Below are 18824 nucleotides of genomic sequence, written 5' to 3'. Positions count from 1 at the left end.
TTTTTTGAGGTTTTAGAAAGATTTGAACTGATAGCCTCTCACGCACACTTCACTAACCTTTAACTGTACCATTAATTATACTCAACCATGAGCACATAAAAGCTGGATTCAGGGATATACAATAAGTTCACTCCGGGAGGGAACATTTGATTGATGGTGTATTCACTGCCGAACCCTGGAAATTAGCCCACAGTGGATACACATGCCACCTATTCCAAATGCTCTTTGACTGCGACATGAATGCCCTAATATAACCATATTAAGCCATTAGAGAGAAACAGTCGGAAGCTCATCACATGCGCCCCACACCAATACGGCCTCCATTAGCTGCAGAGTGACCCTGTGAACCTCTGTGATTAATATTTCAAACCAAACACCCTCCTAACCCAGCACCTCTTCCCCCACCCCCACCACCACCATCACCTCAGCATCACATCACCCTCCATAATTAATTATCCAGTGTTTGCAGCTCCCTGCCAGTCCGGTTCTATTAATACCCAACCCCCCAAATTTCTTTCTCACACACACACACACAGGCACACATTTTTATGTCCACACTGGCCCTGGGCAGCTAATTAATATCAAAATTTAATGGTGCTGCACTACATTTATTGGCATTTGTACTTTGCTATGAGCCGCAGTATTGGAGTGCTGGTAGTGGGTTTTATAGTTTCCTCATGGTTTCATCTTATTGCACGGCCAAATCCAGGAGAACAGACTCTGACGGTGCACAGATCTCTTTTCTGCACAGTGGTACACCTCTATTACACACAGCAAAGCCTGCATTGGCCCCCCACAAGAAAATAGGACATGTTCAATTTTCAGCTCTCCAATTGCTCTGTTTGGTATATCAACAGCTGTGCATCACCCATGTCTGTTCTCTCATCTCTTCACCTCTCAGTTCTCCACCCAAAGTTGTATCACAGTCAGCTCCCTGTTTGCCGAACGAAATGTGATTAAATCCGGTCCAACGGGGTTGTTTCAGCACAACTTTAATCCACTGACCACTGGCTGCGGTTCACTGAATCGGAGCCAAAGATGTTGTGCAATTCTACCCATCAAATATTCAGTTGTCTCTTTCATTCCAGATGTTGTATATAATCCAGAGATGGAGGGGTGAAATGTACTGTTTTGATTGCTGTCAGAAATCAGAAACATAAAGCAAAGGCCTTGAATAATGAAATAAAAAGCTCTGGTTTCTGTATATCTAACAATGATAGTACAGTATATGCTCTGTGCATCTTTTATATAACACTACTTAACGGAGTAAGAGTGTTTTAAGCGACAGGGATACTTGGATAGTAACTCTCCTGCCAACACTTCATGCCTAAGGTCATTTATTGTCATCTATGACAAAAGGACTACCATTCATTGCTGTCTGCATAGAAAATGGGGACATCTGATCTTTCAGTGAAACACACTGACATGATAAATTCAGCAGAAAGCCATAATCCTTCATCAGTCTCCCCTTTATAATCTTCTTCACCCAGAAGAGGAAGATGTAGATGATGGGTTAGAAATGAAGAGGGATTAATCCCTTTTTTTAACATACTTTCTAAATGCAGAGCAACTCAATATACAGGGACGCATTATTACAAATTTCGCAGGCCGTGTAGTAATGTGTTCATTTTGTCCTGCAGGTGTCTGTCCTGTGTAAACAGCACTTTTCGCTGCCACTGGTGTAAATACCGCAACCTGTGCACCCACGACCCCAGCAGCTGTTCCTTCCAGGAGGGCAGAGTCAACGCCTCAGAGGTACTTTACATTCCCATTAACGTAAAGAGAGTTACAGTTTCATTAGCTGATTAAAGTGCAGCTTTCAGGAGCACCATTTATCTGTTCCCGTGTGACATTTTTACCTTTAAGGCAACAATCCATGATTTAAATGTCAGAATAGGGCTCCACCTAACAATCAAGCCGACTAGTTTAGCGTGCCAGAAGAAGATTTAGTATGTTCTTAAGCATCGTACGTCAAATGCAATGTGTCAAAAAAACAGGATGTCCTGCTGCATCCGGTCACATTTTGCAGTATGCAAGCCAGCAAACAATCCTCTGCACAGTGGAACATACCACACATCAACTAAATTGCAGACAGATGACAGCTCATTGACAGCTGACAGAAGCCGCAATGACTTTTGTCAATCAATCACAAACACAATGAATGCAAATATAACCCAAAAGTTAAAACTGCATACATTACAAAGAAACAAAAGCAGAGCTCAGTGGGCTGACCTCAGTGTCTGGTGAGCTCAGCGAATGGTGTTTTGTTGTATCTCCAAGGTAACGTTGAGTGATAACTTGTAAGATCTGCTGTGTTTCAAATCACATACTTTTTCTTTTTACTTCAAATGTTGTGCTATGGACAGAGACAGATATATGAGCCAGAGGATTAAAAGTTCAAGGCAGCTGCAATAAAGTCATGCAGGAATGAGTTGTCCCTGTTCCCTCGTTTTAAAGTCAGTGGGTTTTTGAAAAGGTTTTTGGTTAGATGCCTTAAATAAGGTCTATTATCAACAGAAGCGTAAAAGACTTTCATATTTTGTTCTGGGTCATACGAGGGTCCGACATCAACACAGCTGTTCTCCATTGACTCTAATGCAATAGTCTCAGATTTCCTTCATTTTCAGGCTGGTTTTGTGGATTTGGAGCTAAATGTTGTGCCTGGGGCACGTCATGTATTAATGATACTCGTTACCTGGAGAGGTTGGAAAAAGATATACGTTTCTTCCCTGTTCCAAAACCCAAATCAAACCCTGAGAGGTGTAGGGTTAGCTAGCTAGCTACTGAAGATATAGCCTACTGAATGTATACACATGCTGCTTTTGCTTTTTAATGATTATAACAGTGAAACAAAGACCGACCCTGCTGTACAGGAACCAGTGAAGGGAAGCAGGGAAACTTTGCTGATATTGAACCAGCTGTGTGTCATCGCAGTGTGCGCAGATGAACGTTGTTTGACCGCCCCCTTAGAGGTGCGGATGCTTGCAATGGCACAGGGGCAAAGCCAAACAGTGTTCATCTGCACACACTGTGATGCCACACAGCTGGTTCAATATCAGCAAATTTTCCCTTTATATTCATTGTCTTGTGTGGCGATCAGCAGTGATGTGGTGGTTCACTTTTACACTGTGATCTGTAGCCTATAGTTCAGCTTTAGCTTCTAACTATCTTTGTCTTTTTAACCTGTTGTTGCTGCTGAGTCAGTTTGACATCCTGGATATATCCTTCAAACACAGACTGTAGACCGCTCTGTCTACTTCTCTCTGCAATCACTCTTTCATTTTTCCACAAATATGATAATATTTCTTCAGGGAGTGCAGTTACAGTGTGGGCTCCATGCTTACTCTTACAACCTTTCGGAACATCACAAAGGGGCGGGGCTTAGCGAAAGGTCAACTGAAATGTTGATCTGAAAAATTAAGGAATCCCTTCTGGGGATCTTGAATGCCTGCATCAAATTTCATTGCAATCTAATTAATAGTTGTTGAGACATTTTAGTAAAATACACAACTTTTGATCTCATGGTGGTGTCATTAGTCATTAGGAATCATTCTGTGGGTACCATGGATATTAAACCAAATTTCATGCCAATCCATCCAGACAGCAGTTGTTGAGAGATTTAAGTCTGGACCAAAGTGGTGGAGAGACCAACTGCCATTAGCATCCCTTGAGCTACATTGCTAGACTGGCTAAAAATAGCTGACTGCTTACAAAATGCTGCAAAGAGCAAATAGTATTACTATTACTATTACTGTATATAAATAATTATTTACACAGTTAAGTGTAGTGGAAAGTGTAACATGTTGTATATGAATGCAAATTGCATTTGGATTAGCGATTTGTTTGCCCCATTAATCCCGTGCTACATAAGTCCTTCATGTTTATAGAACATATTCATATGTATTAATACAGATTACACACATAGATGGACAAACAAAGTGACACACACTAAGAGATACATAGATACTATGGATAGGGGAAACTTGTTACTTAAATCCTACTTATGTATAATGTATGGGTAATATTGAGGATTAGCAGCAGAGACAACATGAAAAAATACATGTTTGCTGACTTGTACACTGATGTGTGTTTGTATGCCATTTTCACAGGACTGCCCTCAGCTCCTACACTCTGGGGAAATCCTCCTTCCGGCCGGCGAGGTCCGACCCATCACGCTGAGGGCCCGAAACCTCCCCCAGCCGCAGTCGGGCCAGCGAGGCTACGAGTGCGTGGTGCACGTGCAGGGTGTCAGCCACCGTGTCACGGCGCTGCGCTTCAACAGCACCAGCGTGCAGTGCCAGAACAGCTCGGTATGACCTCAAACACTCCCAGTGGGAGTCTCACAGCTGTCAAGTAAGGCAGACAGCTTGGATGCTGTGTAGGCAAGGTACATAGGGTACATCAGTGAATACTGCCCGAGGTGTTGAGCATGCTGAGGAGAAAGTAGAGGAAAAGGGAAAGTGTGAGTGATGAGGTAAGGTGCAGAGCATGTGAGAGAGAGGAGGAGAATGACAGGGAAGGAGCGAAGGAAAAGCTGCATATTGTCAGACTAACATCTAGGTGTTCACGAGAGCGTAAATATGATGTTCCCGGCAGGAAGACACAGGTTTGCCATAAATATAGGTGATTTTTGCTGCACAATGCAAATCGCAGGCTAAATTTCAATGCGAAGCATACCTTGCTACTCTGTGACAATGAATGAAAAGGCCATTTTCTTCAGATGTGGATGATCGGCCACTCCAGCCAGAGTTTGTGTCCCCACATGTCAAAGAGGAGAGGAGCAGACAACCATGGCAGAAATGACAGATGGTTAAAAGCCTCGTCTCTCTGCTGCCCTTTCATCCTCTCATTTTCCTCCACTCTGTCTTTCTCTAAAATCTTTTTTTGTTTTTTTTTACTCTACCCTCTGCCTCACTTTGACTTTCTCTCTCTCTGGATCCACTTACTGCAACATTCCCTCACTTTCTGTTTCTGCTTTTCAGTACATGTACGAGGGTGTGAAGATCAGTGACCTGGCAGTGGACCTCTCCATCGTATGGAACGGCAATTTCATCATCGACAATCCCGAGAAGATTAAAGGTGCCTCTGCCATCCATCACTGCCAGGCCAGAGAAGTGTAAAGCACTCAATCCACAGGGGATAGATGGGTCACAGAGACTGCTTCAAGGCTCCCGATGGGCCTTGAGAGAAAGTTCACAATAGCAGGGAGTGTTATCAAAAAGCCTCCAATCACTTGTGTGCCCTGCGGGGGTGAAGGGTGAATCTTCATATTTTCTCAGTTTGGCTCTCACGGCTGCTCTCCGTTTCCTCTCCATCATTGTGCGAGAAAGGTTGTTTGTCAGTTGTCATTGTGGGTTGTACGTTAAATACTTCCCTGCAGTCAAGGATATACACACTGATGGCCATGAAGTTTAACAGGCCCTGTCATTACGTAGGTAACTTACTTTATAGGGGCATAAATATAGGCTACTTGCAAGAGAGAGGATGTAAGAGGCAGACTTCAAAGAAGAAGCTTTATTGGATTACTGTGGCATTTTTTCTTAATACATGGGAGCAGGAAATTAAACAAACATGCTTTTTATTAATTTTATTGAATTACCATGTTGAATGCCCATGGTCGTAGCCAGTTAATTTTGGAGTTGACTGTAACTACCAGGGGCGAGATGCAAAAAACTGTGTGTATGCACAGTGACAGAAGTGTGCATGTGCATTATTTCTGTTAGATTTACAAAGCCTGCTTCTGTTTTTGTATAAATCTCAATCACTGTGGAGCTGGGTGCACATACACTAGCCTCATTTCCACACCCACAGTTCACCATAAATTAGGGATGCACCAATATGGATTTTTTCAAGCGATACCGATAACCAATAACTACCTGCTTGTCATGGCTAATAACCGATATGATAACCGACAATTTCACATTTTTGTATTTTAAGAAGTGTATAACCTGCAGATAATCGCTAACTGTAGCATCACATGGCTAGCGGTTATTAATAAGTTTAACAACAGAGTCGAGCCTTGTAAAAGCTTGGTGTTGAATGTTAGCCACTGCTGCTAATTAGCTTGTGCTAACACTCTGGAGACGGTGTATCTAATCTGTGTCGGGTGGTCGAAGATCAGACCCTCGGCGCAATCCTGTTGTCTTCCACCTGAACTATGAAAGACGTCCACACTGGGACATGTTTTGTCCTCTAAACAGTGTGCTGCAGTTGTTGTTGTTCTTCTTCTTTTCTGTGTTTATTGACGGCTTGCAAACCAAGTTTTAAAGGTACATGTACCGCCACCCAATGTGTCAGGGTGTGTAGATGCTGCCCTTTTTAAGTCAATGAAAGCAGTGTGGCTTCATATTATCGGCACTATTTATCGGCTATAATTTCAATTATCGAAAAAATGCATAATTATAAAAATGCCCCATTTACCTGCCTGATATATACCGTGCATCCCTACCTTAATTGGATGCAGAAATGGCCTTAAACATTCACTAGACCTGTCAATGAGAACAGCAGCAAAGAAGTGCAGTTTCACCAATCATGTCGCGTCAGTGAGGTTCTCCAACAGAGCAGCTGTCTTCACGCATGCCTGTGGATATTTGCAGCACCCGCACCACTAATTCATCATGTTTCTGTGAACCATCGTTGCACTTCAAATCTTAATCATCATCATTATTAATAAACGTCATGATGATTCATTTGTGGCGCTCATGTTGAAACTGATTTTGAAAAGTGCTTCACAGTTCAGGTCCAAATTAAACAATCATAATCATTAACAGCGAGATGATGGCTCATGTGTAAATAAAAAGAATGGTGAAATTCATCACTCTCACCTCATAATCTTCATTTATAAATACCATTCTGAATGTGGGAAAAGGCATGCGCATGCTTTTTGTGCGTGCATATCGTTAATGCATCTGGCCCTTGCTGTTTAAGAATGTGTTCTTGTAGTGGCTGTTTCAACATACCGAATTTTCTAGGCCACTCAGTTTATGAGGTGTCTCGGTTTTGACTCTTATTTCTCCTCCTTTTCTGGAGATCCACAGTGCTCATGTGAGGCAGGGAAAATATTTAACAAGGTTTATTGAGAATCCAAAATGGAAACAACAGACCAATTTCTTCCAAAATTACACCTCGTACGGTCCACTACAGCTCAATTTCCTGTTTCTATATGTTCTCACGTATTACCCGTTGTTATACTTCAACACTGCATAACACAGTCAAAAACTTATTACAATCCAAATCAACACAAACTTCATGTTGTCTTTTAGGCACGACGACGTCCACATGAGCACTAAACTGCCTTACGACACCACAGCTGGCGTAAATAACTTGTATTCCAACACATAAATAACGTAAATAAAAAACAATCTCATCAGTCAACTACCATACACTATTCAAATATACAGAAGTGGCTGTACAAACCTAAATACCATCATAACCTGTATGATGTATCATATCAACACAGATAGTCTTATCAAATGTTAATATGTGCTTACAGTTCTGATTGGTTGGTCAGTGTGACTAAACCAAACTGTAATTCAGGGCTCCTACAACGAAAGGCAAGTTGGAGTTAAGACTTTCTTAGACCTTTTTAATGCCATCCTGACTGAAATTTTAAGACTAACTTGACCAAAAAAGAAGATATGAACCAACATCAATTACTTTGGGTTAGGAAAAAATTTATCCAAATTTTTATTGTAACAGAAAACATGACTTTTTGTCCTGTGGTGGAGACAAAGGTAGAGCAGAACTGGGAAATATCTGCCGCTTGTTTGTGAGTTTTCTTGGCAATGTTGTGTGGATTCCACTGCCTTGATTCCCAACGTGAGTTTGAAAAAGTTTTTGCACAAAGTTAACTGAGCCTCGTATGCACTGCCGGCTTAAGCCATGCAGCAAAATTTTGGTTAAATAGCCGAGGTATGCTGAATTAGCACTTCCCTATGTCATCCAGTAAAGCGACAGCTAGCTAACAGACAGTGGATCCTCTGCTCAGAGCATCCTGGCCAGACACAAAACATGAGTGCTGCTGGTTCCACTGTCCTGATCTGCAAAAGACACTCTATAAATTATTCAAGAAAAACAGACGTTACCAATTATTCTGAAATTTTACAACTCAACATCAGATAAAAAAAGCAATTCATAAAATCCTGCTTACCAAGTCTAAGCATTTTTAAGACTTATGAAAGATTTATTTAACCTTTAGGCAGATCTTATTAGATCTTAGATCTTATTTCTAGACAGAAGTTTTTGATTAATGAATTTTAAGACATTTTAAGACTCTGCAGGAAGCGTACTCCCTGCTGGTGTTTTTACAGAATACTCTGTGGTTGACCTCAGCTTTTGTAACCTGATATTCTTCAAAACCATTAATATGGATACATAACATTAATTGATATCTAACTGACCAGATATCCTCTGTGTGTTTCCACAGTGCACCTCTACAAGTGCAGCGCCCAGCGGGACAGCTGTGGCATGTGTCTGCGGGCGGAGAGGAAGTTCCAGTGTGGCTGGTGTAGCGGCGAGGGCCGATGCACCATGAAGCGGCACTGTCCTCCCATCTCCCCCTATGCCAGCCGTTGGCTGGACCTTTCTGCCAGGAATGTCAAGTGCACCAACCCACGCATCACTGAGGTCAGTCGTTGTTTGTTTGGCCTGTTGCCCAGTCAGTCAGTCAGTCAGTCAGTCAGTCAGTCAGTCAGTCAGTCAGTCAAATACAGCGCAGTGTATAGTGTATTTGAATTGTGAGATGTAAGTTTCTTAAGCCCAGTAATTCATTGAGAATGTGGCTTTATTTAGTATAAGAAGTTTCTGGGTTAGAGAGTGTTAAACACACTCCTCAGTCTCAGTGATCATGCCAATTAAAACAACAGAGCTGCTATCTGGTTTTTCCTTTTAGAAGCTTGGATTTTTTAAACTCTGTGTGCGATTGTCTTTCTTCAACAAGATCTCAGAAATTCTGTGTGATAAAAATTTTAAGTCTTGAACTTGGCAAATCAGCTGAAAACTATCTTGACATTGTAGTGATTTGTTCAGAAACTCTGAAGTTAAAGGTGGAAGGCAAAGTCTTGTTTCGTGGGTTCTTGTTAGCAGTAATAACTGACCGAGGTGCGAGGTGTGTTTGAAGGAGAGGGGTGAAACAGGTTGTTACAGCTGAAACTACTTTATTTCACTTTGCTCTGCCTGCCAGCTGAGTAGATAAGTGTTACCATGGTATCATCAGTGTTGAGATGTGATATCTGATAGTAGACATCTGATTAGGTTGTTAGATAGTGTTGTGCTTCAACAGAACTGTGCGAATAAATGTAATTTCTTAAAAATGAAGTTGACTTTTACAGGATCATATACCATAGCTTTGTTCCTATGTTTCTTTGTCTCCTGGTATAAGCACAACCAGTTGGAAGCAGCCATTTGAGTTCTGTTGGTCTTTATGGTGGCTTAAAGCAGGGTTTATACTTGTGAGTTGAATCGACATTATTTCTATGGATTAGACTGAAAAACATTTCCTTCAGTGTAAACGAAGCTTTTTTTGTAGATTTTTTCGGGGGCTTTTTCCCTTTATTTGATAGGACAGATACAGTGTGAAGGGGGAGACATAAGGGGAATGACATGCAGCAAAGAGCTGTGGGTGGAATTGAGCCTACAGCCACTGCAACAAGGACACAGCCTTTGTACGTGGGGCGCCTGCTCTACCAGGTGAGCTAGTGGGTGCCCCAAAACTAAGTTGTGATTTACATATTTTATTTATTCTACAAACAAAAAAATGTGAGGACAATAAAACCCCAACAAAATAGCATTTAGGTCTTAAGTGTAATTTGGTCTGAGAGCTGCTAGGCTAATCTATGCAACAGGAAATAAACATAGGCTACTGCTAACAACATAACGTTAGCATGTTGTATACGTGGGAAACACATTTGTTTTGTCTTTAAACCGTGTGCATAATGATGTGTTCAGCAGCGTGACCTGGTGCGTTATCACCCAATCGCTGTGTTGCTCGAACACATGTTAACATAGTTACGTCATCATGTTGTTTTCTTTTACAAAAGGCTAAATGTCATCTAAAGTTTGCATTCACTCAAAAAAATATCTATGCTTTTGAACAATTTCTGAGTCAAGTGGCAAGTTTCAGGATTGAAAAAATGACGCCAACATGGAAGTGCTAAAAGCTGCAGTTCTCTGAATGGCCACTTGAGGCTGCTCCAAGAGCAAGTCAATTCCTCATAGACCATCATGTTAAATTGCCCACTTCACAGTTGAAATAAACATGTTTACAGCCTGGTACAAAGAACAGTTTTGGTATCTATGGCTAATTCCCCCCTTTATGACAACTGTATGGGGGCTGATTTCTTTACACAACTCTGCTATTTACATTTTATTAAGGCTTAAAGTTCCAAATCATTAAGAGCAAGCTGCTTTGAGTGACATGCTGTTTGCCGATAGCACCCTTCTCAGTAAGATTCACCCCTCGCTTCTACACAGCTTTACCCTCTCGTCCACATATGGTCACTTCTGGCTCCAAAATACCAAGATGGCAATGGCCGCAATGCTGAACTCGAGGCTCCAAAATGGGAGTCCAAAAACCAATGGGTAACTTCACGGTGGCTTTGTCCATTATTTTTTTAGTCTGTGGTCTGAGCCACATTTTAACATCACATTTGGCCGTGTCATTGATTGCATCACAGTGTGCCCTGCAATGCACACAAAGCTAGTATAGTCTCACCTAACTCAGCTCAATAACACAGTCCCACATGTAGCAACAAACACATATGATTGGCTGACACTTCATCGCATCATTGGAGCACTGAGAAAAAGTTAATGCAGGCTTATCTTTGATCCATAGCATGTCACGCCTTTCCGCATCGACAAGTGTCAGGCGTCAGTATAGCTTTGTGTCACCAGCTTCCACCTACAATGACTTGTAGCCTGTTGCTGAGTTACTTGTGGTGCAAAACAGGGTTACAATGGAGTCGAATTTTGTGATGTTACCTTTGTTGAATGTTGCTCTTGTTCCCGGCTTCCTATGAGTAGAGGAAAGTCTGCTAGCTGCTAGGCTAATTTTACAATGTAAAAAATGTTACAGCCGTATGCTAAGAATGTTAGCATGTTGTATTTGTGGGGAAAACATGTCTAGGAAAAACAAGTGTTTTGTCTGTGAACCTTGTGAGTTATAATGGAGCCACATTTTGTGCTTTTGTTTAATGTTGTCACTGTTAAGCCATGTTTTATGTGTGCTTTAGGTTTTAGTCACACTTCCATAGAAAGTCCATCGCCAACTAGTGTTTTGGAGGCGTCACTGCAGAGCCACAAAGACACACCACCACACAAGTATATGCTCACAATGACGTAAGCTACAGCGTGGGCTCTGTGTGCAGCCAACACACAGCTATAAATCAGCCTTACGGCTTTGGACAAAAGCCCACTGCCCATAAATGTCCAGTCACACGCCTACTTTTCCAACCATCTGTCTACCTGTACCTCTTTGGATCAGAAAACAATATGCCAAAACATCTTGTTGGATATTCCTGGTAGCCTGTAAATATCAACAACAAACACCATAATTCTATCTGTGGCCACCTTCCAATTTTCCATCTGAGTGCCTGTTTACCTGAGACTATCTCGCATTTTATCCCATGCCAGCTGAATACCTCGAGTGCTTGACAGCTAAACGAATTCAGTCTGTTTAGAGAGTAGTGATGGATCTTTTATGTCACAAACTCCTGTTCATTCTCTTGAATGAGGCACAGTGGGTCAGACACAGAGATGCAAGGCTCTTCCACTTCAAAGAGCCGCGAGCCTTTGATGTCCCCGTCACATTATTAGTGTTTCTGAAGGAGCTGCAGCAGAATGAATCAACTACCGAGTGCTGCTCGGGAGTGGAGGGAGTGTTGCTCTGCCGTTGCTCCTGTTCTGCTCTGCAGGTCCAAAGGTTTCCTGCTGGGATGGTTAACTTTACACTGGAAGGGACTGTGAATAGGTTTCCCGAGGTTTGTTACTCACTGCATTATTCATTAAAGTTTGTTTTGAATTATATTGGATTTCAAGGCTTTTTGAATAAACCCTGTCAGAATGGGGCTCCAGGTAAATCAACTTAATGTTTACATAGAGATTACACAGAGACTGTGGGAAGTGTTTATGCAGAGATTCTCAGTCATTCAGGGCATGTAGAAATCAAAAGAAAACTGGACTCAGATTCCTTAAAGAATCTAAAGAAACCCAGTTACCTTTCGTTTAGCATTTACGGATTATCCTAGGTGTCCTTTAGGTGTCCTTTGAATAATTTACATTTTGAGGGCCAGTATTTTTTGTACTAAAGTAGCAAACAGTTTATATTTTACGAAAGTACTTTAAATCTTCAGAGTCATATTTCTGACCAGGGCTCATACAGCCATAATTCTACACCATAATGGTACTCCTGTTAGATTGTGCAGCAATTTAAATGCAGACCCTCTAGGATTTCGTGGGCTTTTTTGGGATTGTTATGGCCTAAAATACCTGATTTCACAGCAGCTTTTCTAAAAAAAAAATTGAGATGCATGTTGCAATGTTATAGACTTTTTTTTGTATTGAAATTGCGCAATGAAATGAAAATTGCTAAAGTAGTTGCCATTTGTATTTTTGTGTATAATTTCTTAAAAAATCGTGGGCAACTTGTTCCAGTGAGAATAAAACCACGCTGTTCTAAGTTTGTGAGTTGTACAACACTAATGTTAGCACTAACCATATCGTGTTTACTTGTGAATGCAGTGCAATATTATTCCATCAGTCATGTGCAATATTACTTATCATTGTTAAGCCATATTCTATATAACACTGATTATCAGGAGAGTCTGTTTATTTCCACCATTTTAGTTCATTTTTAGTAACGCTTGTTCTTATTGTTCTCCTATTGTTACTCTATTAGGCGCTGTTCTTTTTGCTTCTGCTGCTTAAAACACTTCTATCTTGTATATTTTGCCAGACATTTAAAGGAGAAGTCGGGTATTTTGCATTTTGAGCCCCATTTCTGGGTTGTGTATGATGAAATAGAGTGGTTAAGACCAAAATAGTGACAATTGCTCATTTTCGGAGAATTTGGCTTTCCCCTGCCTGGCTTAACAGTGCTGCCTATGGCCATGTGTGAAGCTGTCCTAAAACCACCCTTAACGTTCGTTTTCAAAGCCATGAAACTCATCGAGTGGTCAGTGGTGTTCCTTGATGTTCTGACATAAAAATCGTAGCAAACTGTGGTTTCTGTGATGATCTATTTGACATTTTGTGTAATCCATTGGTTTTCTATAGAAGCCTCATTGTTTGTGGTAGTAATCCACCACTGAAAACGGAAAGGGGGTTGTTTAAGACAAGGTTGTAGTCATTGTAGTCTTTTAGCTCAGCGAAAGTGCCGGCTCGACAGTGCTGTGTGCGCTCCTGGAGGAAGAACGAGAGCAAACGAAAAAAAATTTGTAATAAGTTTAAACAACTGCACAGTGGATTACTCGCTTGTAAACAACCTTCGCAGTACAATGCCTTTGAATACAACGCCAACCTTCTTCTTCTGCTTCTTTTCTGTGTCCCATTAAATTGCAATGGTTTCCTGCCGGTTGGTGACACCCACATAAAGGAGCATTATCGCCATCAAGTGGGCTGGAGTGTATAACGCTTCAGGGTCAAACGAACGATCAAGCGTAAGTTTACAAACGGGTGTGAGGCAGCTGAAAAAATAGTTCTACAATCGAGATGAATAGGAAAACACAAATGGAAGCCACAGTTTGCTACGATTTTCATGTCAGAACATCAAGGAACACCACTGACCACTCGGTGAGTTTCATGGCTTTGAAAACGAACGTTTAGGGTGGTTTTGGGACAGGTTCACACATGGCCATAGGCAGCAGTGTTAAGCCAGGCAGGGGAAAGCCAAATTCTCTGAAAATGAGCAATCGTCACTATTTTGGTCTTAACCACTCTATTTCATCATAAACAACCCAGAAATGGGGCTCAAAGTGCAAAATACTGGACTTCTCCTTTAATACTCTATTGTTCTAAAACTGGGCTCAGTGAGTGACTCTGACTCGAGGAATCCACTGTTTGTCTGGTTGGTACTGGTTGTAACCTTCGGGATAAATTAAGTTCTATTGAATTGAATTGAATTGAATTAAATTTAATATAATCTAACTCACTTTGTTAATTTCAGCTCGTCTAATAGATCTGGAGCCTCTGTCATGGTGATGTATCTTGTTGACAGAGTGTTCCAGCCATTCTCTGGGCACGTCTTATGGTCAGAAAATTGTTTGTCAATCAATGTGGTTAGTTTCCTTCCACAACAGTTTGCTCCTGCTTTCGTGCAGAACATTAGGGAATAACCTTGCACAATCTTTAGTAGTTATTTTGGTTAGCAAATGTAAGAAATTCGTGTTGCAGATGTCTGCATCTTCACAACCAGAAACAAGAGAGTGAGTTTGGTGACGCTGTGTGGGGATTGCTAAGATTGGTGAAACTCATGGGAAATAATGATGATTGGTTGAATTTGCAGAAAAGTTGCGGCAATTGATTGGACAAAATTACGAGGTTGTGCAGAATTAAGGGGGATTGGTTGAATTTGCTTTACTGCGATTGCCACATTGCAACATCTCTAAACCAAAACTGTAACTAATTATATTTAATTAGTATTCTGAAGTTAAACTCTTTATGGCACATGATTCTCAAATGACTGAGAGGTGGCTGTGGCTCAGGGTGGAAAGCGGGCTGTCCACTAATCCAGAAATCTGTGGTTCGACCCCCGGCTCCTCCAGCCTGCATGCAAGTATCCTTGGACAAGATACTGAACCTCAAATTGCTCCAGATGGCTGTGTGAGTGTGTGTAAATGTTTAAACTGAGTAGCAGGTGGCACCTTGTATGGTAGCCTCAGCCACCAGTGTGTGAATGGGTGAAAGAGACATGTAGTGCTAAAGTGCTTTAAGTGGTTTGAAGACTAGAAAGCACTATACAAGTGCAACTCCATTTACCAAATATGGGAATCTCTGGTATGTTTATACTTTTGCTTTTAACTGAAGATTCTTTTTTGTTATACAGAATTTGTACTACACCTGTGCCCAGTTGTATGACGAGCTGATAGCTGAGAACCTATCACTGTATGTCAAATCCCTTCTTTAACTTTCCTCTCCTTCGTTTGTAGGTGAGTCCAGTGGCTGGACCTATAGAGGGGGGCACACTGGTCACCATCCAGGGCCTGAACCTGGGTCTGTCCTTCTCTGAGCTGGAGGGCAATGTGGAGGTGGCGGGTGTGCAGTGCACCCCACAGAAGGAGGGATACATCACTGCAGAACAGTAAGAGAGACTCCTCCCCTCCCCTGCCCAGACATGCATGGATTCATACTGTACTGTACATAGACATACTGTACAGATGCAAACACACACACACACACAGGGGAAAATACACACATGCAATCTCTTTTTCCCTCTCTCACACCATTTTTCTCACAGTCACCAGCCGAATCTGTGAATAAGCTGGAGCCCAGTGATGCCTCATCAGGTTGTAGGATTGTGTGGGGGGGCTTTGCATTGCTCTGGTGCAGTCAGAGCCAAAGGAAGAGACAGTCTTTGTGTCGTTGTCGTTATGAGGCTGTCGGCACAGCTGTAATTGAAATGCGCTGCATGTCGCTGACTGGAGGGACAATCTGTTAGCCATGTGTTTCTCTCACAGCCATGTAATGCGATTGGGCTCAGGCTGCAGGGACTTTATTTATATCCTTGTAAAAACGAAAAAAAGGAAAAGAAAAGAACATGCCAGCAGAAAATTGGAAAAAGTCTTGTGATGTATGAATAGCAGGGATGGGCAGGGACGATTCATTGGGTGCTCTTATTGTAAAGGGGAACGCGGAGTGTGTCGCGCAGAGCAGTGCATTCGGCAGGGCTATTCATTTGGCACACACAGTGCTTTAAAACATGGCATTACAACTGTTACAACCATTAATTTCAGCATGGGGTCAGTTGCTATAATGACTTATTCATGGCACACTTTATCTTATTGACCTGACAGGCAATACTGATTTATTGAAGAAACCCCTATGTTGTCATGGCAACCGGAGGTAATGGTGGGTGGCAATCGTGCTGAAGATGGGGAGGGGTGTAGTTTATCATTTGAGTTATATTGCTGTTATAGGTTTCCCATTAGGAAGAAAGATGGCCCTCTGTATTGACCCACAACTTCTATGAAAGTCTGCCTCAATCACAGCGGCCAGCAGAGGCCATCTTCCCCCTGTGCAACTCATAACAAATGTGATACACTGCAGTGATTCTGCTGTCTGAGTGTGTGTGTGTGTGTGTGTGTGTGTGCGTCTGACTTGTCTTATTATTTGTATGCATTATAATCTGTTGAATGCCCGTTGTTTGTGTTTGCACCCACATTTGTGTATTTGTGTCTTTTGTTTTGACAGGATTGTGTGTGAGATGGCTGCGACTCCTAAAGGAAGTGCTCCAGGTCCAGTTAAGCTGTGTGTTGGCGAATGCAGACCAGAACTGCGCGCACAGTCCTCCCAGCTCTACTCCTTTGTGGTAATTCTGCAAACTAATCGCCAGAAAAAATGTTGGCATTGTACGTTTCTGCAAACCACTGTAGAAGCAAAAAAGTCAAGGTCCCGAGCCGGGCCAGTTAGCTCACGACCTCGCTCTTTTCCTCTCAAACGGACTTTCTTTATCTTCCATTAGATATCAAAAACTGAAATACTCAGAGGTCAAAAAAAATCACTGGAGACACGTAGAATCAGATGCAACTGAGTTTAATGTGCTCGCAGGCAACAAACACATCACAACCCAAATGAGCCAAGCTCCGGAGCAAGGCTGGAATTTCTTTGTTTGCGCTCGCTCTTTTATCGTAGAATTTCTGCTGAGTCATTTCTTTCCCTTAATCCTTCCCACTTGGCTCTGATCGTAACGATATCCCACCTCTGCTGAGTCACTTTTTCTCCACCATAATGGTGTCATATTTCTGCTGACTCAGGACTTTTTAGTCCTTCCCCCTCTAGGGTCATTCTCAGGACAAGCTGTAATTCCCCTAATTTTCCACTAGTGTTTTCTGAACCCATCCTCATGCTATTTTTAGAAATGATTCACAGTGAGTCCTAGGTACTTCTCCACCACAATGCTTAAGTGCTCAATAAGTGTGTGTGTGTGTCATAAGAATACATGAAATATTAAACCAGTGTGTAATTTGTCAGTTGCACAGATTATATTGCTTCAACACATATCTTTTAAAGGTCAGCTAAAAAGGTACAGTATATGTCTTCAGTAAATCAGTACATTACACTACACCACGTATACATCTGCACGTTATTACCTGGCGGATACGTAGAAACCTAATGTCTTGACAACACTGTGGTTAACACGTAGTTAGGTTTAGATACTAACACCACTTGGTTATGGTTAGTAAAAGATCTGGATCTTAAAATACCTGGTGCTGGGGGCACGATCCCCACTGGAAAAACAGCTATGTCTCAGTCAAAAACTTGTGCCGCTATCCTCGCTGCAAAAACAACCTTGGGTTATTAAAAACATCCACATTTGATGGCTAAAAGGGTGCTAAAAACATAGCAGTGACTCACTAAATCACAACCTGTTTGTCGGTTGTTGGCCTCAAACTAGCAACAACCTCTGGGGCTGAAAAATGAAGCCATTGCTCAAGTGCCAAAAACTGCAGTTCCTCAAATGACCACTTGAGGCTGGCTCCAGAAGCATGTAGCCTTGTACAAAAAATATTTTGGTCTCTGTAGATCTATCTATCTATCTATCTATCTATCTATCTACATCTCATCCAAATATGGTCACTTCCGGCTCCAAAAAACCAAGATGGCGACGGCAAAAAAATGCTGAACTTGGGCTTCACAATGGCAGTCCACAAACCAATGAGTGATGTCACGGTAGCTACATCCATCATTTTATAGTCTATGGTCTCAAACAGTGGTCTGCAGCTTGGCAGTTATCTCACCTAGGTGACACATCATCCAACGTATACGATGCCACTTATATGTATAAAATGTGCTAATGTTACGTTTTTATGGTTTGCAGAAACGTACAATGCCAGCTTTTTTTTCTGGTGACTGGGCTGAATTCTGACACTGAAACACACTGACTTTGTCCATTCGTTCTGAAAAACATCAAGAGTTTGCAACAAATTATGCTGAACATGTGACTGCAGGTAAAAGCCAAAAACCAATCTGATCTATTCAAGCCACTGCAATCATTAACTGGAGAGGAGGACATTTGATTTTTTTTCTAAGTACAGCCTCAAGAGATTATACATAAGAGAATTAATCATCATTATGAAGGTGTTTTTGATGGTTTGTTCACTGCGCGCATTATTTTTCATTTTATGGCTGATGAAAAGAATCGTGCTCTCAAGCCAAGAAGATTTTTGCTTTTGAAGGTGCACTGTATTATTAGTGTTTTTCTTTTTTATGGGGGCGAATGTCCTTAAACTACTCATTTTTTTCTAAAGAAGCTCTTTTGTCGATCTTTTTCAAAGTTTTTTTTTTTTTTTAACTTATTAGTTCTACAGTGATTTATACAGCCAAGGCCGGTAGATGATTAATAGCATGCCCTGTATTCTGAGTTTGATCTGTGTTGGATGAAACATTAATGAATTTTGGCTCTCCGCAGACTCCTTCGATGCTGGCGCTGACCCCAGGCAGAGGACCTGAATCTGGGGGCACCAAGGTCACCATTGTCGGGGAGAACCTTGGCGCAGGCAGCACTGTTAATGTGTACTTTGGTAATCAGACCTGCGAGCTGTACAGGTGAGTCTGATGATAATATGATGTTAACACTACGCCTCACATTCCCAAAGACTTAAGATTCACAGACA

General features: G+C 41.7%; 1 protein-coding gene across 1 annotated transcript in view; it reads left to right on the top strand.

The window, feature by feature from the left end:
- The window catches only part of LOC117256505 (plexin-A2-like), a 143820-nt gene that overhangs the window by 77625 nt on the left and 47371 nt on the right, over window positions 1-18824 (top strand). Inside the window, exons 9-15 of the mRNA XM_033625950.2 lie at window positions 1641-1755; window positions 4110-4310; window positions 4983-5079; window positions 8426-8625; window positions 15141-15292; window positions 16402-16519; window positions 18620-18756. Coding sequence (XP_033481841.1) covers window positions 1641-1755; window positions 4110-4310; window positions 4983-5079; window positions 8426-8625; window positions 15141-15292; window positions 16402-16519; window positions 18620-18756 — 1020 coding nt within the window. The remainder of the gene's footprint in view (window positions 1-1640; window positions 1756-4109; window positions 4311-4982; window positions 5080-8425; window positions 8626-15140; window positions 15293-16401; window positions 16520-18619; window positions 18757-18824) is intronic.

The sequence above is a fragment of the Epinephelus lanceolatus genome, chromosome 1 (genome assembly GCF_041903045.1).
Source record: "Epinephelus lanceolatus isolate andai-2023 chromosome 1, ASM4190304v1, whole genome shotgun sequence".
NCBI lineage: Eukaryota > Metazoa > Chordata > Actinopteri > Perciformes > Serranidae > Epinephelus > Epinephelus lanceolatus.
The sequence above is the reverse complement of the archived record's forward strand: the minus strand, read 5'-3'. Positions and strand labels throughout refer to the sequence as shown.